General features: G+C 43.5%; 1 protein-coding gene across 1 annotated transcript; it reads left to right on the top strand.

Annotated features, from left to right (window-relative positions):
* The first annotated feature begins 1,574 nt into the window (after positions 1-1,574).
* Positions 1,575-24,576, top strand: evpl (envoplakin). Its single transcript, NM_001134819.1, is given in 21 exon segments — positions 1,575-1,695; positions 6,127-6,226; positions 6,436-6,590; positions 7,440-7,563; positions 8,060-8,176; positions 9,401-9,439; positions 9,802-9,963; positions 12,481-12,588; positions 12,955-13,050; positions 13,226-13,498; positions 13,772-13,926; positions 14,111-14,211; positions 14,313-14,590; positions 14,952-15,130; positions 15,623-15,761; positions 16,048-16,241; positions 16,413-16,563; positions 18,198-18,281; positions 19,285-19,392; positions 19,802-19,894; positions 20,971-24,576. Coding segments are annotated over 21 exon segments (6,180 nt in total). The 5' UTR covers positions 1,575-1,621; the 3' UTR covers positions 24,421-24,576.
* The last annotated feature ends 35 nt before the right edge of the window (positions 24,577-24,611 follow it).

Below are 24,611 nucleotides of genomic sequence, written 5' to 3'. Positions count from 1 at the left end.
GGGCATTAGGATGGCAGCTTTATGGGGGCAGCCATCAGGGGCTTGTACGGTAAATAAAAATGAATGGGAAAAAATATCTCTCCCCTGCCACCAGTGGATACTTGCCAGCTAAATCTGGCAGCAGAGCTGGGAGGTATTTAAAGGACATGTAAACCCCCCACATACACACATTTAATCAGTGAACAGCCTCTTTGAAATCAATACCTGCCACTCTGGTTGTCCAGAGGTTAATAATAATAATAATAATAATAATAATGCATCACCTTAATCACTTAGATTTCCTTCTCCTTCTGTAACCCACTCAGCCCCTCCCTCAGGAATTTGCTTTGGCTGTTGGCTGCTGGGCATGCTCAGTTTGTCTCAGCTCAGATTACTAAACACACCATCGATTCTAGCAACCAGTGAAGAGACAGCATTGCTGGTTTCCATAGGAACTCAGCTCTAGCGGTCTGCTCTTATTCTTTTCTCCTAACCTCCTCTCCTGAGCTCAGCTACCATTACAGTTCTCAAACAAAGCAGAATGTTTTATCACAGACAGCTCTGCCTGGGTGAGGCTGCATTCCTGATGAAATTTATGCTGAATAAGGGTCTTTGTGCATTTATGCTGTTTGCAAATTTAAATGATGTGTCAGAGTTAAAATGGCCCCCGGGTGAAAGCTGCTATTTGTTTTAGCAAAATGTGATGGAGCTGACAAACGGAGGGGATTTCTGCAGTAATATGCCATTTGGGTAGGGGAGACGTGCCCAACTCTGTAGGAAAATGTAGGCTTTACATGTCCTTTAAACGTCTGTGACGTAAGGAGGCCCTTCTGTGCTTGCACCAATTACAGGCTGAGGTCCGGTACCTAGGGAGGCACTGGATTGAAATACAGGACTGGTTGCCATAAGATGCCATAGACAGTGGGGCTCATTTGATAACACGGGGCAACTCTGCCTATGTTCATAAATAAACCCCACTGGCATCTTACGTTAGTCAATTTGGGACATTCCAGAATATACAGAGGAGGGGAGGGCTGCATCCTGCCCTAATACAGTTTGGATTAGCACCTTTCCCCACAGAAAAGCCTTTATTTACATGAAGCTAGTCTATCTATCCAGGCTTTAGGTTACAGTCTGTTACAGGATGCTGATAGTTGCAGTTCAACACCTACTAAAGGGCCTCCATTTAAACCATTCCTGTTGGCATCTTCCCTTATGAAAGGGTATGTTCTGCACTTTGTAACGGGACCGCTTCCTGTACCCCCCCCCCAACTAAATTGCAAGCTTCCTGGCCAACTACAGGTTAAAACAGCAAGCTAATGTCTCAGCCTCCTTCCTCAGTGACAAATATGCCATTATACAGTATTAATGGGTCTGGGACAGTCTCTCTGGGTGGGGTCACGCCGTCAGTGTCTCTCCCTCTCTCTATATGCAACTGGTTTTACAGGTTATTTACACCTCTCCTCCTTGTACTCAGGTCCTATTGCTCAGGCTCCATTCTCTGGGAGGAGTCTGCTCACTCCAGCACAGACCTGTCCTCCCGTCCTGCCCAGCTGGTCACTGTCATATCCTCAGGTGCAGCGCTACAGAGGGACACAGGCTCCGCTAGCAGCAGCCAGGGAACCGTCAGGGGGGCCACACCATGTTTAAAGGGCAGAGCAAATCCACCAAGTCCCCTACGAAATCTCCTACCAAGTCTCCTTCAAAACATGCCAAGTAAGTGAAGGAAAGATGGGGATGGGGGGTGCCTGAGCAGTTACTGGGGTCTCTAGCTGTCACTAAAACACAGAATGCAACAACAGCGATACTTGCCTTATTACCTGTCAGACTTGCTCTTCCTGCTGCAGGGCTTTACCCCCCCACCCCATGCAACATATTTTATCCCTTGCTGCAGGCTTATACCACATCTGCAAACCGCAAGAACATTCCACCTTGCAGGGAGGGGTGCTTTAATTCTTTCACATTTTTCATGAGCTTCTTACACAGTTTTCCTTTGATCCAAAGCTTGCTCGATATTTGTGGAAATGAATGGGTTAATAAAAGTGTTGTTGGGTTTTTTTGTATTTGTATCCATCTGAGTGTGGGTTTGTACACACCTGCTACACTTGAGCAGCTATTTGACTGCTGCAACTTTCTGAAATGATAGCCAAAATATAATACAAACGCCCAGGAATATAGGAATAAACGCATATAAAGAGCTCTACAATGCTGCCCATGAAGGCTAACCTATGTTAGAGCTCCTTATATGTGTTTATTCCTATAATTGGGAGTAGCCATGATTGCTCAGATGAGGTCACATCGTGCAAAGGCTGTAATGGAACTTCTGGTTGGCATGAAAAATGGTAGAAGGCTTGATTGGCACTTAGACAGTCCATAAATGGTCAGTATAATGTGTTTACAGCTATGATTTAGGAAAGGGGTTTACCTTTGATTTACCTTTTAGTATGATCTAGAGTCATATTCTGAAACAGTTTGCAATTGGTCTTCATTTTATTATTTGTAGTTCCTTAAATGATTTCAGTTTTTGTTTAGCAGCTCTCCAGTTTGGAGATGCAGCAGCTATTTGTTTGCTAGGGTCCAAATTACCCTTAGCAACCAGGGAGTTGTTTGAATGAGAGATTGATATATGAATAGGAGAGGACGTGAATACAAAAATAAGTTGTGAAAAGTAACAATAGTTGTTTGGCTGCTGGGGTCAGTGACCCCCATTTGAAAGCTGCAAGGAGTTAGAAGTAGACGGCAAATAATTAAAAAACGATAAAGTATAAATAATGAAGTCCAATAATGAAGCCAGGTGGCTATGGGTTCCCCAGGAGAGGGGCCCGGGGCCCTAAGGTTATGCCACTACCAATGCTGTTTGGGCTGGGGCTTCATATTCCCCTACAAGGAAACAAAAGGGAGTGGTACCAAACCAACTGTTGGGCCAAAAGCTAATTCTGCAACATAAATTGGCTTAGGAGAAAAGGATAGGAACCGCTAATTTAGGGTACAATGATAGTATAGGGAACCATATAATCCCTAATTCAAAAATTAAGCTAATTGGCTTCTACTGAATTTATTATATACAGAATAATAATAGCAATCAATGTAGTCCCACTGCAGTGGGGAAACCCATGGTGTCCCAGCTACTGATGCCTGTGGGAGCTGTACTTTAGGGCTATATTAATTAGTAACTAACGAGGCAAAGACCTGAGAAGCAGGAAAATGTCAATAAGCCTTTAAATGAAACATAAACTTGTAGATTGTAAGCTCTTTTGGGCAGGGCTCTCTTTACCTCTTAACCCACTTATTGTACAGCGCTGCGGGATATGTTGGCGCTTTATAAATAAATGTTAATAATTAATAACTGGCCAAATAGCTGTATTCCCCTTTAATCCCCTAGATACAGAGAGTATTGCCATGCCTGAAGGGTCTTGTTCCCAGAGAGCTTTGTGGGATTCCAATAAATGAGGACAGTATTGGGGTGTTGACAGTAAGAAACGGGAAGATGGCAGATTTTAGGCGGTGACCCTGTACTGGGGAGAACTAGAACGGCAGGTAGACAATGAATCAAAGCCAGACGCACCCAGTTTGCCCTTTCTTCAGCTCAGTTTGGCTTTTATGAAAGGAGCACTTATACTGCGTAATTGCCTCTGCTGGTTAGCTCATCTATGAGACAGAAGAAAAATATCAGGGTACAGTTGCCCTTTAACCTGCAGCCCTCTAGGTATTGCTGAACTACAGCAGCTGAGCCGGCTGGTTTTAGCAAGCCTAGCACTGTAGCAGAGTAGCCTCCATCTCTGGAGCTATGAGAAGCAAAAACATTGGGATTGTATGAATAATGGACCCCATAGTAGCCGCCGTTGAGTTTGGGCAGACTGGTTATATAGGGTAGGGAACATGGATTTACCTCCAATGCGTTTGTGCCCGTAGAGGTGTCAGCATGCTTGGTGCAGCGCCAGATCTGTGTAAACAGAACCAAAGAACAGAGATTTTACAGCGGTCAATAAAACTCCAGGCAGTTCTTATCTGACATTAAATTCCTGGGATGTCTTGTTCATAAGGGACAGTGTGACGGTGGCCAACTTTCAGCCACTCCGTGAGGGTAATGTTTGTATTACATGGATTCCTCGGGTGGGATGGGACAGTATCAGGACTATTATAAATGGGTGTTGCTCTGTAGAACCGGTAATGGCACTGATTTTATATCCCAAACTCTTGCTGAACTACAGCTCCCAGCATGCTGTGGTAATTATAAGCCACACTCACATTGCTTAGTTTGCTCTTTCTAAAACCAGCAATACAATTACATTTGATCTCTGCATGTATCTGAATTATAGCTATGTCCATGGCTAGCAACTTTGTTTTTTTAGGGACACTGTTTAGCCACCACCCATAAGGCAGAATCTCTTTGCATTCAGCCCTGGATACAAGGTTCTGGTCCAGTTCCAGGCAACCTACAGATGTAAAAAATGACCATGAACAAACCTAAAAAGACTTGTCATAATATTAGTGACCAGTGGGGGGGAAAACAATTTAAGAAGGTGGAGAAGTTTATTCTAAATCAGCAGAAGATGGCTGGAAACATTTGGCTTTTATAAGCAATTTCACTTTTTGTGAATAAATAAGGAAAGGGGGGGTTATTTACCCAAGGCCCACCAGGCTCAGCCGCCAAAATAACTTTTTAATGAGGCTCAGTGCAACTGTGCCTTGGGCAGTAGTAAACAAGCCCTTGGTTTGAAAACTGCTGCTAACGATTCCCATATAAACAAAGGCTGCAGAAGGAAAGGTTGGTTACAAGCTGGGTCAGACTGGGATTCAAATTAGTCTCTGGCATCCCAAGTACCCAGAGGCCCAAACAGCCCCCCCAGTCCAATAAATAGTGACTATGGCACCTTACAGCAGCCCCTCTGGCATTTGCCTGAACCCACAGATTGCCAGTCTGGGCCTGGGTCCTGGCATTCCAAGTACCCAGAGGCACAAACAGCCCCCCCAGCCCAATAAATAGTGACTATGGCACCTTACAGCAGCCCCTCTGGCATTTGCCTGAACCCACAGATTGCCAGTCTGGGCCTGGGTCCTGGCATTCCCAGTACCCAGAGGCCCAAACAGCTCCCCCAGCCCAATAAATAGTGACTGTCTATGGCATCTTACAGCAGCCCCTCTGGCATTTGCCTGAACCCACAGATTGCCAGTCTGGGCCTGGGTCCTGGCATTCCCAGTACCCAGAGGCCCAAACAGCCCCCCCAGCCCAATAAATAGTGACTGTCTATGGCACCTTACAGCAGCCCCTCTGGCATTTGCCTGAACCCACAGATTGCCAGTCTGGGCCTGGGCCCTGGCATCCCAAGTACCCAGACGCCCAAACAGTCCCCCCCCAGCCCAATAAATAGTGACTGTCTATGGCCCTCTTTTGCCATTTGCCAGAACCCACAGATTGCCAGTCCGGGGCTGGTTACATGGCGTGAGAATGATGTCGTAAAGGCTCCTCTGCCAGCCTCCCACGTTCACCTGAACATCAATGGATGCCATTAACTCCTCGCTAAATCAGCTAGATCAAAGTGGATGGCTTTAGCCTAAAGGGACATCTGTGCCAGTTTTCATGTGCACACCTATACAAAGGGAAATGTGGGAAAGTATGCAAGGGCTCATTTACAAATGTCAGGGAATGGTGCAAAGTGCAAAAAACAGGTGCAAGCCGCCATGTTATACTCACTTTGCTCCCTTATCCACTGTCAGCCCCTGTGGGCACAGGTTTAAAGTGAAGCAAGAAGGCCGACAATTATTGAATGAATACAGCTTTGCCGGTGCTTGTACTGCTGTATTCATGAGGGGTGGGCTGGAGGCATGTTGGCCCCTCCCACCCAAAACTCTTTGCCCAGTGTTGCATTTCGCACCTCACAACAGCCCAAGTAACAGATCACAGCTATTCCTTGGGGGCAACTTATCAGTTACTAGGCACCAATGGGGTGTGATTTTCCAGCCCTTTGCTCTACAACTTGCATCTGGGGCACTGATAAATACCCCCTCCCTCCAATAGTTTGAGTTTTCATTTCTGCTGTTTGGACCTCATTTATATTCTGGACAGAACTCAATTTTGTGTTTTGCTTGATCCCCTATGATTGCTGTGTCAGTATCACTTACATTTTGATATTCTCCATATTCCAGGGCGTCGGCCACTGAACTGTCACTGCTGATCACTCGCATGCAGAAGAATGCAGACCAGGTGGAGAGGAACATCCTAGAGACCGACCAGAAGCTAAAACAGGTAGAGAGGTCACCGACTGAGTCTTAGCCTTCCTTGTGGCATTCTCGCCCAATGTCTCACATTCATTGGTTATAACCATCCCAATAACAGCCACACTCACAGATGCTTCCTATTGTCCTGATTCCCTATTGCCCCCTGGTATTGAGGGGGGCATCACAGTTAAAGGAACTGCCACTAACTCTATGGCATTTTTTTCTGTTTGGTTTTAGGATGCTGGTAATTATGCCGCAAAGAAGACCTTCCAGCACCAGCAGGAGAATGCGCAGAAACTCAAAGACTCAGAGATTTTATTGAAGGATCTCTTTCTGGATGTGGATAAGGCAAAGAAATATGGCCACCCCCAGGCTCAAGAAATAGAACAAGAGTGAGTAAGAATGAGAGGAGGTTCAATGGTCGTAGGAAAGAGCGTTCATTCCTTCCATTGATGTTTAGGGCTGATTCCTCAGATATGGAGGTAGAAACAGTAGGGATTCTATCTCCACCTGATGATTCAGCCCTAAACACAGATTTTGCTCAGGCGGCGAAATCTTTTGTCCCGCCCCATTGACGAGCAGATCATTATATGAAGCTTTTGCAATATTGGTCATCTCGTCAATCCGCCATACATGCAATGAATATTGTACAATTCTTTTGTACGATAATATTGGTGCATGTATGGCCGTGTCTTGTGCTTCTTTCCAGCTTTCAAAAAGGGGTCACTGACCCCTGCAGCTAAAAAAACATTGATCTGTGAGCTTAGAATTACATTATCATTGTTACGTTTGATTCCTTATCTTTCTATTCAGGCCACTCTCCTATTCATATTCCAGTCTCTCATTTGAACCACTGCCTGGTTGCTTTGGTAAACAAGATCCTAGCAACCAGATAGCTGCAGCAATTCCAAACTGGAGAGCTGCTGAACAAAAAGCTAAATAACTGAAAAAACACAAATAGTAAAAAAATTAAAAAAAAATTCTAATTGTCCTGTTAACATCATACTACAAGTTAATTAAAGGTGAACAACCCCTTTAATAATGACCTAAGCACTAAGGAGAGGCATATAGGGAATAATGTATTTTACATTACTTATAGAGTAGATATAAACAAAGCAGAGAACCTGACCTTGTGCAGCAGGTTGGGCTACTGTGGTTGGGCTACTGTGGCTGGGCTCCTGTGGATGGGCTACTGTGGCTGGGCTATGGCACTTATCAGTTTCCTCCTCCATTATCTCCAGCATCCGTCACTTGCATGACCGCCTGAGTATTGAATGCACAGAGTACAGAGATTTGTATGAAAAAATGAGCATCCTCCCTCCGGAACCCAAAGTCAACTGGCCACAGATCCTAGACAAGAAGGTGGTAAGTAAAAAAAAAAAAAAAATAGGAATTAGGATTTCAATTTTTTTGCCATGTTTGCACAAAAAAGGCCACAAATAAATAAATAAAGCTTAGGGTCAAGGAAGAAATATTTCTGCCAACAGTGCCAGTTATGTAATTCCAATGCCCCTAGGCCAACCTATGCCCATCTGTTCCCTAACCCACACCCCTTTCCCTCCCCAGAATGTGTATGGGACTGCAGATAGGGATCGGGTCTGGTCCACTTGGGCCCACCGGGTTTTTTCCCTGTGTCCCGGTGGCCCAGTCCAACCCTGGTTATGAGTTTATTTTGAAAAGTTGCTAAGCATTCTTTAACTATCCAAACCACACCCCCCCACCCAAAAATACCCAAAGTTTGTTGCATGTGTGTGAGTGTAGAACACTACGCCGCTGTCCATATATTGTATTCAGTGGATATAAAATTGTTGTCTTATCAGAAACCTTTTATGATTACTTTTTCCCCCACTTGTCTCCCCAGCAAGAAATAGGAAATGGGCAGTACGGGCCCAGCTTGCCGGACGTGGAGCGGCAGATTGCAGAGCACAATATCTTGCAGCGAGAGCTTGACGAGTACGGAAATGAAATTCGCAACCAGGTACGAAGAAGTCATGTCCGTATGTAGATGATTTATTACAGGCTGGACCCCATTTTAATGTTCTGGATGCAAATGTTGCTGGAATGTAATTCTCGGTAACCAAATCCATCTCCAGAGGCTCCTTCCTAGTGATAGGAGGCCACACAACGGCTCAGTCAGCAATATGGAGAATTAGGTTGCAATTGTTTTGCTGCAAAAGTAACTAATAGTTGGTAACTCGGTCACACAGGGCATATTGTTTTAAACTGGTTCTGCACAATCTTATGCTACAACAGCGGCACAAGCACCATGGAACATGTGGGTTCCACAGTATCCATAAGGGTGAAGAAACACAGAGCTACTAGTAGCAGCTACTTGTCACGGCTACAGAAACAGACAATGCTGATCATTTACTGATAATTGTCACTTTGTGTGTTTAGCAGACGCAATTCTCACTGTTGTCTATGGCAGGGTATTTTCTGGCATTTTTAGAAGCTGTGACAAGTAGCCGCTACTTGTAGCTCCAGGTGTCTTCACCCTTAGTAGCCGTGACAAGTAGCTGCTACTAAGTAGCTCTGTGTGTTTTCACCCTCAATGTTAGGGATGCACTGAATCCAGGATTCGGTTCGCGATTCAGCCAAGCCTCAACACACAAGTTGCTCTACCAAAGAATGGTTACAGAAGAATAAAGTGAATGTTCTGGAATGGCCAAGTCACAATCCTGACCTTAATCCAATTGAAATGTTTTGAATTTTAAAGGGTCCACAAACTTTCAAGCACCAGTGTATTTATTTTTGCAAGGTGTACCAGGAATGGCTCCAAAGCAAAGCAGTGATTCTAGGGCTGATGGCCCAAGAAGCAAGTTAGTCATCCACAATAGATCTCTGCTACCACGGGCAACTAACTGCTCCGAAACGCCATTTCACCTGCAACAATAGGAGTCACCGGTGGAAAGGCCAACTCATCGCTTTGGGTTTCCGAAGTCACGCAAACTTGTCTGTCGGAGAAAACTTTGTGTGACTTTGGAAAGCCAAAGCAATACGTAGGCCCTTACACCGGCGGGAGGAGAGGTGTTTCGGAGCAGTTAGTCACCCACAGTAGCCGAGATCTATCCCAGGCGACTAACTCACTCCGTGGGCCATCAGCCTTATAATGCACATCGCTCATTGGCACATAAATGAAGGTGATTACTTGTCAGTACAGACCTGGTCTAATTATCTGTATTTTTATCTGTGTTTTTAACAGGACAATGTAGCCATTAAGAACCAGTATCGGGCTCTACAGGTCAGTCTTATGGCAATTTTTATCTTTGTGCATGGGGAATACAGTTGTTACTCCTATATGTTGAATGGGGTTGGGATACAGAAAAATTCCTTCTACTGTAGGGTCACAAAAAACCCAAAAGGGAAGTATAGCATACAGAGTCCACTGGAATGACAGAATCTATGGTCATATAATGTGCTTCCCTCCTGCTAATGGCTAAGCCAGACAGATGGTAGTCATAGGACATGGAGTCTGTCCCCCTCGTTGTAGGGTGAGACTTCTTTGAGCATTAGGAACATCCCATCATGACCTGAGGCTGGATGCACAGGGCAAATACCATAGTTGCTCAGTTCTAATCCCTTTCCCACTTTGTGCCAATAAAGGAAGAGTCCACTTGGAGAAGCCGGCACTTGGGCAGCCTGTATAATCACCTCCATGGCTGCACCAAGGAACTAATGTATCTCAGTGACGAGCAGAACAAGATCCTGAAGAAGGACTGGAGTGACCAGATCCCTGACCTGCCTGCTACACGAAGGCAATATGAGGTTAGTGACTTACAGCCCGCCATTTAAACTCCATCATTTTGTGGCTCTAAAAAGAAGAATGTTCTTTGGCTTGATTTTCATGTAAACATCCTTGTTCAGAGCTGCTGAATACAGGTGTGATGAATAAATACTTGCACTTTCCTTCCATGGATAGAATGCTAATAACTGTCACTGTACTCATTGCAGAACTTAGGTGGTTTGGTGGTTTTGGATTAAAATCCCAGGACCCAAGAGAAGGTTTTTGACTAGACTTGAGCTAGTCACTGAGCCAGAGGCTTCCGTTTGGAGTTATTACCACAATAGCTACCCTTACTGACCTTTTCAGGTTGCATCCTAAAAATTCTCAAGGAGTAAAGGTGGCCACACGCGGGCAAATTTGAGCTGCCAATTCGGGTCCTTCAGACTGATTTAGTAACTTATCTGCATGTGTATGGCGACCCCTAACAAACCTACATGACCTATATCTGTCCGAAAATTGTCCAGATGTTGATTGGGCAGGTGTGATTTTCCTGTTGCATCGCTGTGTTGGCTCATTGAAGTGGTCCTCACTCCTATTCCTGTATGCCTTTCCATTGGTGATTCACTATTGATGTCGGGAAGGCATTTTGGGGCGATTAGTCACATACAGTAGCCGACATTTAACCATGGGCGATTAATATCCAGCATTGAAATACATTTTTCAAAAACACATCCAGATTTTTTTTATATTTTATTTTTGAAATTTCCCATGGGGCTAGTCATATTGTTCATTTCCCAGGGTGCCACAGCCATGTGTGCTCTGATAAACTTCAGTCACACTTTACTGCTGCGCTGCAAGTTGGAGTGATATCCCGCACTCCCAGCAGCCGATCAGCAGAACAATGGGAAGGGAGCAAGATAGCAGCTCCCATAGGTATCAAAATAGCACTCAATAGTAAGAAATCCAAGTCCGGCTTGGGACTCCTGCAGTTACATGGGAATAGGAGAAACAATAGGTTAGCTGAAAGCAGTTCTAATGTGTAGCGCTACCTCCTTCTGAAAGCTCAGACTCAGGCACACTTTACTGCTGCGCTGCAAGTTGGAGTGATATCCCCCCCAGCAGCCGATCAGCAGAACAATGGGAAGGAAGCAAGATAGCAGCTCCCAGTAGGTATCAGAATAGCACTCAATAGTAATAAATCCAAGTCCGGCTTGGGACTCCTCCAGTTACATGGGAGTAGGAGAAACAATAGGTTAGCTGAAAGCAGTTCTAATGTGTAGTGTGTAATGTGAAAGCTCAGACTCAGGCACAATGCACTGAGATGGCGCCTACACACCAATATTACAGCTAAATACACATTTGTTGGTTCAAGAATAAAAGTTTCAATGGTAGAGTGAATTTTTTTACTATGTAACAGTGTCATTTAGAAATAAAAAGTAAAATACAAATCATGACAGTATCCCTTTAAGAGTCCTACATGTGTGTGTAGGGTTAGGGTGTGGCTAATTTGCAACCTTCATTGTAAAAGGGGTAGTGAGGTTTTTACGTAGGTAAGCAATAAGCAGGTGAGGTCAATACCAGGAATTCTAAGACTCTTTTCACCCAGGGACTGCAGGGCTAGCTACAGAGCAATTATGGAAAGCTGTGCAGGGGGGCTTTTAGAGTCATTGAAGTTAACAGTAGAAAAGCTGTAATGGAAACTCTTCTGACAAAAGGTTATGTGGTTACCGTTGGAATGCAGCGAAGCAAGTTACACTGTGGTTACAGGTGCTTGTAGGTGTACTCAAATTAGGGTGCAAAATGTAGGGAAGATTGGACAGCTCTGTTTGTCTGGCTCGGTTACGAAGAAGCCCATACAAACACAAAATCAGCCTGAAGTAGACTGAGGCTTGTGCAGTTTGCGTAACCAAAACTGTAGGAATTCTAAAAACCGAGAACCTTTATCGATACTGGTAGCCTTCAGAACAGTTTGTGTCCTTTCCTTGTGTCAACAAGTGATAAACTCTTTCTATTTAGATATTCATCTATATAATTACTCAGTAGCATCTTCAGAGTTGAAAAGCTACACTATGTTGTAGAAGTTTCCATAACGTTTCACTGATGTTAGATATGGGCGGCAGACGTAAGGAGGCCATAAATGAGAGTATTCGATTGTTTGGCGAGGTTGCCAAGAAGCAGATCTTCTCCCAGTATTGCCCACGTAAAGGTGGGCAATATCGGGCTAATTCAATTGTTTGGCCCTTAGGCCAAATGATCGAATTACAACGGCAGGCATAGGCGCCATCGGATCGGGAATCCAATCTGAAGGGAAACCCAAACCTGCCTGATTGAGCCAATTTTAGGCCAGATATCCGTTGGTTAGGCCCATCAGGGACCAGAAGGACGAGGCAGCTGAAATCTGCCAATGCATGGCCACCTTAACTCCTGGGGTGTATGCACACAATATCATTTCGGAATGTGAGAAAGCCTTGAGGAAATGTTTCTGCCATGCCTAGGGCCAAAGGCTCTGTAGAAAGTGCACATTTAGAAACTCAAATCTTACTCTTTCCCTCCTGCAGAAATTTAAATCTGAGGACCTGCTGCCACAGGAAGAAAACGTAAATCAGCTTCTGGATGACGGGGAGAGGATGATCGAGCTGAAGCATCCAGCTGCCCCCTGCATTCAGGTGAGAAGGGGTACCAGGGCAATTAACATGACAAATGACAGAAATAATATAGAGTAGAAACATTTTCTGTTGGGTGTGGGAAAGAAACCTGTGGCCGTGTAATGTGTGTCTGTAAAATAAACAGGCAGGGTTTATCCCACGTTGTGCCAGTATGTTTGTTGTTTCAAGCCTGGATTGAAGGATGCCGATCCCTCACTATGTATGAAGCACTGCGCAGAACATATGTGGAAAGGCCAGGCTAAAGACTAAACAAGATGAGCTGTAACAATTTTGCTTTCTTGTGACAGTTCGACTGCTTATTCTGGCAGCCATCGCTTGTTCTTGTTAGAAACACATTTCTCACACTTTCAAACTAATATTTTGCAGGCCCACCATGAAGCTCTGAAAGGTGAATGGCAAAATTTTCTCAACCTGTGCATCTGTCAGGAGAACCATCTCAAGAACGCCGAGGAGTACAAAAAGGTGAATCTCTCAGGTCTGGACTGGTGATCTGAATCCCAGTCTGGGCCTGAAATCTCTGTACTAAGATATGGCAGCATTACCATGGCTTTTATCATGGATACAGAAATACAGGCAGTGGGAACGTAATTGGCTCAAAATGCGTCTTTTGCTAATGTTAATTAAATTTCACCCACAGTTTCATGATGATGCAGACGCTGTGAGTCAAACTTTAAAGGAAGTCAACAGGAACTTTGACTCCAAATTCAGCCAGGGCAACTTGTCAGCACCAGGGGCGGCCTCAGAACTGCAGCTCCATCTGGAAAAGGAAGACAAGAAGCTGGCCCAGGCTGAGAAGAATTTGTCCGCTCTTAAAAGCAAGGCCCCTGAGATTGTGCCCATCAAACAGCGAAGGATAAGGCCAAAGCAACCCATAACCATCAACTCCATTTGCGACTGGGATTCTGCTGATGTAAGATGACTAGCTTAATGTCTTGTTTACACCAGTGCAATAATATTTTGGTCAGAGGTCCAAAAGTTGTTGCAGTATTGTAAGATGGTAGCCACGTATCCCAAGGTAGCCATGAATTCCAACATCTGCTTAAAAGTAATGGAGAAAAAAACAAAAATAATGTAGTTAGGGTTTGTAAAACAGAAGCTAAATGCCTAAGTAATAAAAACAGAATGAGGGAAAAGACCCAAGGAGAAAGGTGAAACTGGATAACTGTGCTCCTTCTCTGTACAGATGCAGCTTTCCAAGGGAGACGCCTGCACATTAAAGGACAACAGCAAGGTTGACAGCTGGGTGGTACAGACTGCAGGAGGAGAGACCAAGAACGCTCCATCTGCCTGCTTTGTAATCCCACCTGCAGACCAAGAGGCCATAGATAAGTTGAAGAGGTAAGTGTCATGTATCAAAGAGGGAACGTTTATGAATCACAGTAGATCTGCAGTAATGGACCATGTCAGAGCGTCATCTGATGCTTCATAATCTAGCCCTCCTTCATTCAAATTTCCCATTAGAATTTCATGCTAGTATCTGCCAAAGAGCCACCATTTTTTTTTCTCGATTTGTCATCTTCAGGCTAGAGAGTGAGCTAAGTGAAGCACAGAAGAAGAAGACAGCTGCGCAGAATACACTGAAATCCAACAGAAATCGGGAGCCTGCCAAACCAACCCAGTCTTGTAAGTCGCTAAACAGTATCTGACAAACATAAACCAAAATAATGCAACATGGGCAGAACCTGCAACCTGAATTTTATACTGTGAATTTACTCTTTTTATAGTTCCAGTTGTTACTGCACCTGGACCCGCACCTGGACCCGCACCTGGACCCGCACCTGGACCCGCACCTGGACCCGCACCTGGACCCGCACCAACACCTCCAACTCGCGTGTCAAGTATCCCAAGTGAGGATCCCCAGGCAAATCAGCTCCTTAACAAGCTAAACAGGATCCAGGATGACCTGAAGGACACGGAGCAAGAGGTTTTGTCACGAGTACGCTCCCCAGTCAGTCAGGCTTCACCCAGTAAAGATTTGACTGGAAGGCTGAAACAGCAAGAGGTAAAATGGATAAGACATAGAGATTATGATTAAATAAACCAAACATTGTTATAATAGATATAGGTGAACCTTAAATGTTGACCAAAGAACATACTATTCAGATGTATTAAATAAAGAGCAGAGTGGGTCCCATGACAGGAAAATATTAATCACAAAGTTTCATATTAATCCATGAACTGGAGCTGATGGGCAGTGCTTTCGGCTGCAGGCTGAATATTGATACTGTCCATTGTATTTGGTTTTCTACTCCCCTCTAGTGTTTGGACTAGCCGTTGCTTTGCAAGATTGATATTTTGTCATTCCTGGTTTAATTTTCAGAGAGTTATCTAACCTTGCTCTGCCATTTTCAAATGCTTTATAGGGGACAGCTCTTCGGCTGCAGAACATTGCATCTGAGAAGGACGCAGTGCAGAAGGAGTGTGAGGCTTTTCTGAACAAGAGCCCATCGGGAACCATAGCCTCCCAGCTCCCCGGCACACAAGCAAATGTCAACAACAAGTACAAGGATGTCAAGACCCTGTCTTCACTCTATGGAGAGGAGTAAGTTGGCCTTCGGTTCAATCCCACTAAATCACATCTGTGTTCTTCTGAGACCCTAGTTTCATATTCATTTTTCAGCTCAATTGACACAAAGATCTGTCTGCTTAGCTGGCCCGCTCGTTAAAATCAGTTGACCTAAGGGGCCTGGGTTCATTTTGGTATAACATTAAGAATTCCAGGATTTAATGCGGTCCTGCTAAACAAATATTATGTCTACAGTGCATCAAAATATTGACATTTCTGCATGTGTGGTGTTGCTCCAAGAGTCCAGTATTGTATAACTTCTTTACTAAATGATAGAAAAAAAGTTATTTTCTCTAGATACAAACATGCCCATATATTTAGACCTCCAGAAGAAGCACAACCTTAGGATTATCTTCTTCTGAGCCTTCTCTTTACTCCAGCCTCCAGGTTACCTACTACAGAGGTGTAACGCTATCCTAGAAATTTCAAGTTCAGGTCCACCGTAACACTATTCTATCCTTTCCGCAGAGCCAAAGCATCATTGAACCTGGAAAATCAGATTAAGAAGACTGATGATATGATAAGCGGTTTTGAGAACTTCTTGATGCAGGATGCTTTGATCCCATACTCCCCAAGTGCACTACAGGACCGGGCTTCTGAAATTCAGGTACACTGTTGTGTGATTTCCAGAGCAACCTGGGGTGGTTCTGTCTTGAGGGAAAACATCTGCAGGAGAATATGAAAATAGAGGTGATGTAGGTTCGACCACCTTGGGCAAAAAACACCCCATAGTGCAATGGGTGACTGTATTTCAAACAGATATAGACTACTCTCCAGAGCAGAGAAGGAGAGAACAGAAATACTGCCTTTTAGCAATTAATAACATATGACAGCATGGTAGAATCCATTTGGAACATACCATCCACAATATTGGCTCTACTTTTCTCTCCCAGAAAATGAAGCGAGACCTTGTAGACAAACAAGACAATCTTCTCAAGCTGAACAGGAGCCTGAAGGACACAGAGCTTGCCTGCAGCTCTCTACAGACTAACTGCCAGGAACACTCCCCTGACCTGCCACGCCAACGCGTCCAAGTTCAACGTCTCAATGACCGCTACCACTCTGTAGCCGACCAGCTTGACCAGAGGTAATTGTAGGCTGATCTTGAAACATAAAAGGAAAAGTCTAAAGACTGGTAAAAGTTATAATAGGTGAAAACAATCCAATTTATGTGTATAGTCAAGTTACATACCAGTCTGGTCTTTATGAAGCCAACAAACTCCAGCCTGAAAGGTTTTTTTCTGCAATATCTCTTTAGAGAGAAGATATTGAGAGATGCCAACCTGCCTTACCAGCAGTATAAGTCTTCATGTGAGGCCATGGACACCTGGCTGAAAGGTCTCCCCAAAAACCAAGTCTCATCATCAGACAGCCCCAGCCAAGTCAACTATAAGCTGCAGTCTCAGAAGGTAAGCAGGGGGTGTGAAGTAAAGGATAAGTCAATATAAAACATATTTAGGAATATTGGAGGCATATGATATGATACAGTGGGCTTTATATACAAGCAGAGCGATAATACAACCAACTACTGTAGTAGCTGGTCTCTTAACATTTCTAATTACAGAGGAAAAGTTGGCTGTGAACTATACATCATTTCTACAGGTATAGGACCCATTATCCAGATTGCTCGGGACCAAGGGTATTCCAGATAAGGGGTCTTTCCGTAATTTGGATCTTCATACCTTAAGTCTATTGAAAAAAATCAATAAAACATTAATTAAACTCAATTATTTTGCATCCAGTAAGAATTAACTATATCTTAGTTGGGATCAAGTACAGGTACTGTTTTATTATTACAGAGAAAAGGGGAGTCATTTAACCATTAAATAAACCCAATAGGGCTGTTCTGCCCCCAATAAGGGGTAATTATATCTTAGTTGGGATCAAGTACAGGTACTGTTTTATTATTACAGAGAAAAGGGAATCATTTAACCATTAAATGAACCCAATAGGGCTGTTCTGCCCCCAATAAGGGGTAATTATATCTTAGTTGGGATCAAGTACATGTACTGTTTTATTATTACAGAGAAAAGGGAATCATTTAACCATTAAATAAACCCAATAGGGCTGTTCTGCCCCAATAAGGGGTAATTATATCTTAGTTGGGATCAAGTACAGGTACTGTTTTATTATTACAGAGAAAAGGGAATCATTTAACCATGAAATAAACCCAATAGGGCTGTTCTGCCCCAATAAGGGGTAATTATATCTTAGTTGGGATCAAGTACAGGTACTGTTTTATTATTACAGAGAAAAGGGAAATCATTTAACCATTAAATAAACCCAATAGGACTGTTCTGCCCCCAATAAGGGGTAATTATATCTTAGTTGGGATCAAGTACAGGTACTGTTTTATTATTACAGAGAAAAGGGAATCATTTAACCATGAAATAAACCCAATAGGGCTGTTCTGCCCCCAATAAGGGGTAATTATATCTTAGTTGGGATCAAGTACAGGTACTGTTTTATTATTACAGAGAAAAGGGAATCATTTAACCATTAAATAAACCCAATAGGGCTGTTCTGCCCCAATAAGGGGTAATTATATCTTAGTTGGGAAAAAGTACATGTACTGTTTTATTTTAACAGAGAAAAAGGAAATCAACTTTAAAAATCTGAATTATTTGCTTATAATGGAGTCTATAGGACACAGGCTTTCCGTAATTCGGAACTTTCTGGATATCGGGTTTCCGGATAAGGGATCCCATACCTGTATGAGCAATTTTGACATCCTTTACAAATAGTGACTTAGTAGAACCAGGAAGTGGGAATGTGAGAGCGGCTTCAGTTTCCTCTTTTGCGCTAGAACTAACAAAAAACACAAATAAATATTTAATAATTAAAACAATAGGGAAAATTATGTTCAGCTGAAGCCATACTTACCAAGTTCATGTTGAAGATCATAGCCAACACAATACAAACCCACGCAGTAAGCGCAAACAAAGGGATGGGTTCTACGTTACCAGAATTTTATAAGGCACGTTGATTGATGGTTAGATCTTTTCATTCCTATTTAATGGGATTTGAATTAATTTTATTTTAGAGGCTGGTGGATGAGATCCAGAGGAAGGAACCAGAGAAGAATAACGTGGTTAAACTCTCAGATGACCTAGTGAACGCTTTTGATGTAAGTACAGTGGCAGCCTTTACCATTACTGAGTATATCTGTAGGGCAAATGGAAATGGCCATTGTCCCACTTTTACAGTAGGGAAGCCCAACATATGACCCAGCACCATCTAAGGCAGGGGTAGGGAACCTATGGCTCGCGAGCCAGATGTGGCTCTTTTGATGGCTACATCTGGCTCGCTGCCAAATTTTTAATAAACAATTAACGGGGACGTGGCCTGCGCTCGGCGGATAGAAGACGTGTTCTAAGCCTTAGAACACATCTTCTATCCGCCGAGCGCAGGCCACGCCCTCCTCCGCATCCGGCATCCTTGGGACCCACCCTACCTTGCCCCTTCGCTCGGAGGATAGAAGACATGTTCTAAGCCTTAGAACGTGTCTTCTATCCGCCGAGCGCAGGCCATGCCCTCCTCCGCATCGCATTCACATCCTTCGGACCCACCCTACCTTGCCCCTGCGCTCAGCGGATAGAAGACGTGTTCTAAGCCTTAGAACACGTCTTTTATCCGCTGAGTGCAGGCCATGCCCTCCTCTGCATCTGCATCCGGCATCCTTGGGACCCACCCAACCTTGCCCTGCAGCCAAACATATTGTATGGCTCTCATGGAATTACATTTTAAAATATGTGGTGTTTATGGCTCTCTCAGCCAAAAAGGTTCCCGACCCCTGATCTAAAGATATAGCTTGATGATGCCTATTCTACAATGCAAATACAAAACGTCAAAATTTAACATAACCTGATCAACATAGGACCGGTCTACTTCATTGTACAGTTTCAAGATATGCATTTTTGCTTTTGCCCTGCAGCCCTTAATACTTTGGCAGGTAGATTCCAAGTAGATTGGAACTGATCATACCAATAATGCTGGTTAATAGAATGATACATTTACTATATCCACCAATCCAATCCAATGATACTGTTATTTTTATTACAGTCTTTTGAAATGTTATGGTAGTAACCAATTTATCATGTTAGGGTCATTAACTGGATATTCTTTTGTAGGACTATGAAAAACAAGCTGGCCGGTACAGTTCAACTCTTTGCTCCCCCAACCCTGTCCCTCCTATAAAACCCAAGGGCGTCTGTATGCAGCAAGGAATAGAAGACCAGGTGAGGTGCAAGTGATATTATAAGAAGGGTGCAACATGGTTGGTGAGCACTATTTTGTGTGGCGAGCAGACAGTTTTAGGGCAGAAAGCAATGGTAATTGAGTATTTTCACTAGGTCCTTCAGCCATTGTGTTATTGCAACTCTGAGAACCTGCTGAAAGCATTTTGGAGCATTTAGAATTATAGTTCATCAACAGCTGGAGGGCTGGTTGGACATCCATGATTTTCAGTTTAATTAGTAGAGATGCTGTAGTGTGGAGAAATCAGCAACAAAAAATACTTCTTGTTCTGTCAAAGAAAGAAGCAGCCTGTGTGTAACAAGGAAGGTAAAGTTTAGTAAAGCGTTTAGACAGATTGTTCCTTCTTTCTGAATTTACAGAGCGGCCTCTGATAAACTTTTCTTTCGACAGCAAAAAGATTTGGTGACGCGCTACAATCAGGCTGCTGTGGAGAGCAAACAGCAGCTTACTCAGATGGAGTTTGCCAAGAAAGTTTTGGATAAGGTAAATGTGCTACTTGCTGACTGTGTGTGTGTATTAAGGTCCCCATACACGGGCCTAAGGGTGGGCGATATTGGGAGAATCCAGGATTGGCCCTGGGGCCAAACAATCGAATTATAACGACAGGAAAATTCGGTCCAGGGGCCGCATCAATGAGCCGATGTGGTCCCCAATCCCACTAGATTTTCTAACCTGCCCAATCGAGATCTGGCCGATTTCAGGCTAGATATCGGTCGGGCAGGCCCGTGGGTAATGCCCATACACGGGCAGGTTAGCTGCCAAGTCTGTCTAAGGGACTGATATCAGCAGCTAGAATCGGCCTGTGTATGGGGGGGGGGACCTTTAGTTCTAACCTCCTGAGCAATGCACAGTGAATCAAATCATTCCTGGTCTAAGCGGTGTCAGAGCTGTAGGAATATCAGATGATCTGTGACTCTTAAACATTGCTTGTTGCACCTAACTTGGAGATCTAGAATACTGGAATCAAGGGGTGAGCTGGAACATCCCTAAGCTTGCATGTCATTTAAAACATGCAAGCTTGAAAGCTACTAATCACGTTTAAATATTAAGAGATATCTTTCTTGCCCAACAAGGCTGGCTCCTATTGTGAGTTCCCATTGCCTTTGCAGTAGTGTAAAATTCCAAGCTAAAACATAAAGCTGGCCATACGCTGAAAGATGCACTCATTTGGCAAGATTGACAAACAAGCGGATCATTCCCATGACATGCAAACCTTGAGGTGTGCAATATCGAATTGATACTATCGTTATCAAATTCACATTGACGGTACGTAGGCCATCAGGGTGAGGAGCGCATCAAGGAACAGATGCACTTAATGGGGTTTTAAAACATGCCCAATCAAAATCTGGCTGATTTTTGGCCTTTATACGCACATCATAACTGACACTTTGTGCCTAATTATGGCTCTTTTCTTTTGCAATAGGGACATTATCCCTTGGTGCCACATGCACAGTGCAAATGGACATTAAATAAATATTAGATGATTACTAAATGACTACAAGCTGCATTTATATTAAAGCATCCCATTCTAATGTATTTTCTATGTTTATTTTTACCAGTCTGACAGCACAGATGGAATCCAGGCTGTAAATCAGCAAAACCTCCGCTCAGAAAATGCTCTAAGGTCTGCAAGAGAGTCAGAAAATCTGTCCAGTCAACTAGTGGAAGAAAAGAAGAAGGTGGCTCAAGTACAGCAGGCACTGGAGGAGAACACCAAACGCCTGATATTACTGAAGACACAAAGGCCAGTGGAGCGCATAGAGGAAATCGAGGTGGTACAGTATTACAAAGAGCCTAAGGTAGAGAGTGATCTATCAGCGAGAAAAAGCCAAGCTGAAAAGACCAACAAGGAAAGAGAGATCACTAAGTCTGAGATAATCGTGGTGAGCAAACAACTGGCGGCTTTGGAGGAGCAAAGGAACAACATTAAGCCACAGTTACTGACTAAAGAGGTCACACAGATAGAAAGAGATCCCGATTTGGAGTCTAAGGCTCAGTCTCTCACAAAGGAAATAAAGCAACTGAAAGAGGAAAATAATTCAATTTCTTTGGAATTAGAGAGACTAAAGAAAGAAGTGCTGATACTAGAACAGAAGCAGCCAAATATTGTAGAGAAAGTAGTGCTGAAAGAGGTGGTAAAATTAGAGAGGGATCCAGAGACAGTAAAGGCTACCAGGGCACTTCAGCTACAGATTGATGATGAGAATTTCAAAAGAAAATCACTTCAGGAGAACATGGTGAAGCTGAGGAACCGAACCGAAGAGCTGGAAAAGCTGATTGAATCTGTTGAGCCCAAGGTTATAGTTAAGGAGGTAAAGAAGGTTGAACAGGATCCAGAAATCCTGAAGGAAGCAGCAAGGCTAAGGACACTGATTGAAGAAGAAAGAAACAAAAGCGTGGTTGTTACACGGGAGCTGACAGAGCTACAATCTAGGTACGTGTCGGTACAGAAGCAGAAACCCAAAATTGAAATAAAAGAAAGAGTCAATGAAATCTTTATTGTAGAACCAGAAACTGAAAAGGAAATTGCAAGGCTAAAGTCTGTGCTACAAGAAGTCAGTACTAAAAAATCTATGTCTGATAAGGAGCTGGATACAAGCCATACTCAGATGATTTCTCTGAAGTCCCAGAAGCCCACAGTGGAGTATAAGGAAGTTGTCAAGGAGGTGGTCAAGTTAGAGAAAAGCCCAGAGTTGCTAAAGGAGATAGAAAAGTTGAAGGTACAACTGAAGGATATGGAAGCAACTAGCGTCAAGAACGTGGGGCTGAAATCCAAACTTGCCAAAGAAAGGGATGACTGGAAAGTGGAGAGGTCAAAAGTGGAAACTAAAACAGTCAATAAAGAGGTAGTCAAGTATGAAAATGATCCAGTACTAATAAAAGATGCAGAGCGTCTCCGTCAAGAAGCACGAGATGAGGCTCAGAAAAGAAGGGAAGTGGAAGATACCGTGTATGACTTACAAAACAAGTACATGCTGCTTGAGAGAAGGAAGCCAGAGGAGAGGGTTGTGGTACAAGAGGTGCTCCTCGTAAAGCAGGACCCGAAAATAAAAGACGATCACTTTAGACTAAGCAGGACACTTGATGATACAGTAAGCAACAGGCGCCGCCTAGAACGTGAGGTACAACAGTTACGCACCCAAGTGGAAGAGAAACAGAAACTGCTTAACTTTCAAGAAGAAAGAGACAAGAAATTGGCAGCAGAAAAAGAGCTGCGTCAGATTACACTAAGGATCAAGGAGATAGAGGAAAGACCTCCTCCTGTACAGGAGAAGATTGTTATGGAGGAAGTTGTTAAGGTAGAAAGAGACCCTGTTATGGAAAAAGCAGCTAACTCTCTCCGCACTGACTTAGATAATGAACTAAGCCAATATCTGAACATAGAAAGAGAATGCAAAAACCTGCAAATGAAGATAGACATCCTTCAGAGGGAGAAGTCTCTGGAGAAAACCATTTACAAGGAGGTTATTCGAGTGGAAAAGGACAAGGTGCTTGAGAACGAGAGAGTCAGGTTGAGAGAACTGTTTTCAAAGGCCCGTAATGCAAGACAGGACCAGGAAGATGAGAGCAAAAGACTTACGGAAAAGATAGAAAGGGTTGATGCCATGAAGAAAACCTGGTCAAAGGAAGAAGTTGATCTTAAGAAAACAAAAACGCAGCTACAGCAAGAGAAATCAACTATAGAAAATGAACTGTTGGAGCTGAGGAGACAACAGCAGCAGAAGAGCGTGTTCCTCAGCAAGGAGTCTCAGTTACTCTCACAGAAAGCAGAGATTGAACGCCAGAAAAAGATGCAATTGGGTCACGAGCTGTCCCTTTTTGAAAGCAAAATTCTTTCTGAAAAAGATGCCATTTACGAGAAGGAAAGGAATATAAGAGAGCTGCAGTCTCGTGTCAACCGAGAAGAGCGAAACCAAGAGACACAGATGAGAGAGACAAACGTTTCCACAAAAATTTCTATCCTGGACCCTGACACAGGTAAAGAAATGTCTCCCTATGAAGCCTATAAAAGGGGCATTATTGACAGAAGTCAATATATCCAGCTGCAAGAATTAGAGTGTGACTGGGAAGAGATTTCCACTATGGGTTCAAGTGGTGAAATTTCTGTCCTTTTGGATAAGAAGAGTGGCAAACAATATTCCATCGAGGATGCCCTAAGGAACAAGAAAATCACCAAAGACGAACTACAGATGTACCGTGATGGCAAGCTCCCTATTTCTGAATTTGCCCTTCTGGTGGCTGGAGAAAAGCCCCCAGCAGTCTCAATTGGTTCAATAATTGGACCCAAATCCCCAACTTCTACCAACCTAACAACATCTCGCAACTTTTTTAGCACCCAAAGTGCCCCCAAAGTCTTCCACGATGAGAGCTTCCCAATTGCTGGCATTTATGACAAAAGCACAGACAGCAAATGCACAATCAGAAGTGCAATAACGAGAAAAATACTGGATGAAGAAACTGGCCAGAAGCTGCTTGAAGCCCAGGCGGCTACAGGAGGCATCATCCACATTATGAGCAAAGAGAGATATTCAGTTCATAAAGCTATAGACAGGGGCCTGATTGATAGCAGTAACACGCAGAGTCTGCTCCATGCACAGAAAGCCTTCACAGGTGTAGAGGATCCAGTAACCAAAAAGCGATTATCTCTTGGAGAAGCTGTTCAGAAGGACCTCATTCCCAAAGAGAAAGCTTTACCCTCCTTGATTGTCCAGCACCTCACGGGAGGTCTCATTGACACTAAACAAACAGGCCGAATTCCAGTTCCTGAGGCAGAAGAGCAGGGCCTGGTTAGTAAAGAACTGGCTGATAAAATCCAGGATGAAACACAGTACAAGAAGGATCTTATTGACCCTGTCACCAAGGAAAACATCAGTTACAAGGAAGCTATGTCTCGATGCCGAAAAGACCCCAGCAGCGGACTTCTGCTTCTTGAAGCATCCGATTCTTACCAACCTCCTCTTTATCGCCCTGTAAATCCCATCCCTTCCTTGACAACCTATAATTACTAAGCATAAGGGTATCCTATCTATTTTATCCATTTAAATGTATTTACTCGAAAATAATGGTGTCCTGTTTTATAATAATGTTCCTAAATTCTTGCATTAATACTGTATGTATGTTTGTCTGGCTGTCTTCTGCAACAATAAACACAAAAGCAGCCTTAACGCTCTCTTAAAATCTTGTTTATATATTACTATAT

The sequence above is a fragment of the Xenopus tropicalis genome, chromosome 10, assembly GCF_000004195.4.
Source record: "Xenopus tropicalis strain Nigerian chromosome 10, UCB_Xtro_10.0, whole genome shotgun sequence".
Classification (NCBI taxonomy): Eukaryota; Metazoa; Chordata; class Amphibia; order Anura; family Pipidae; genus Xenopus; species Xenopus tropicalis.
The sequence above is the reverse complement of the archived record's forward strand: the minus strand, read 5'-3'. Positions and strand labels throughout refer to the sequence as shown.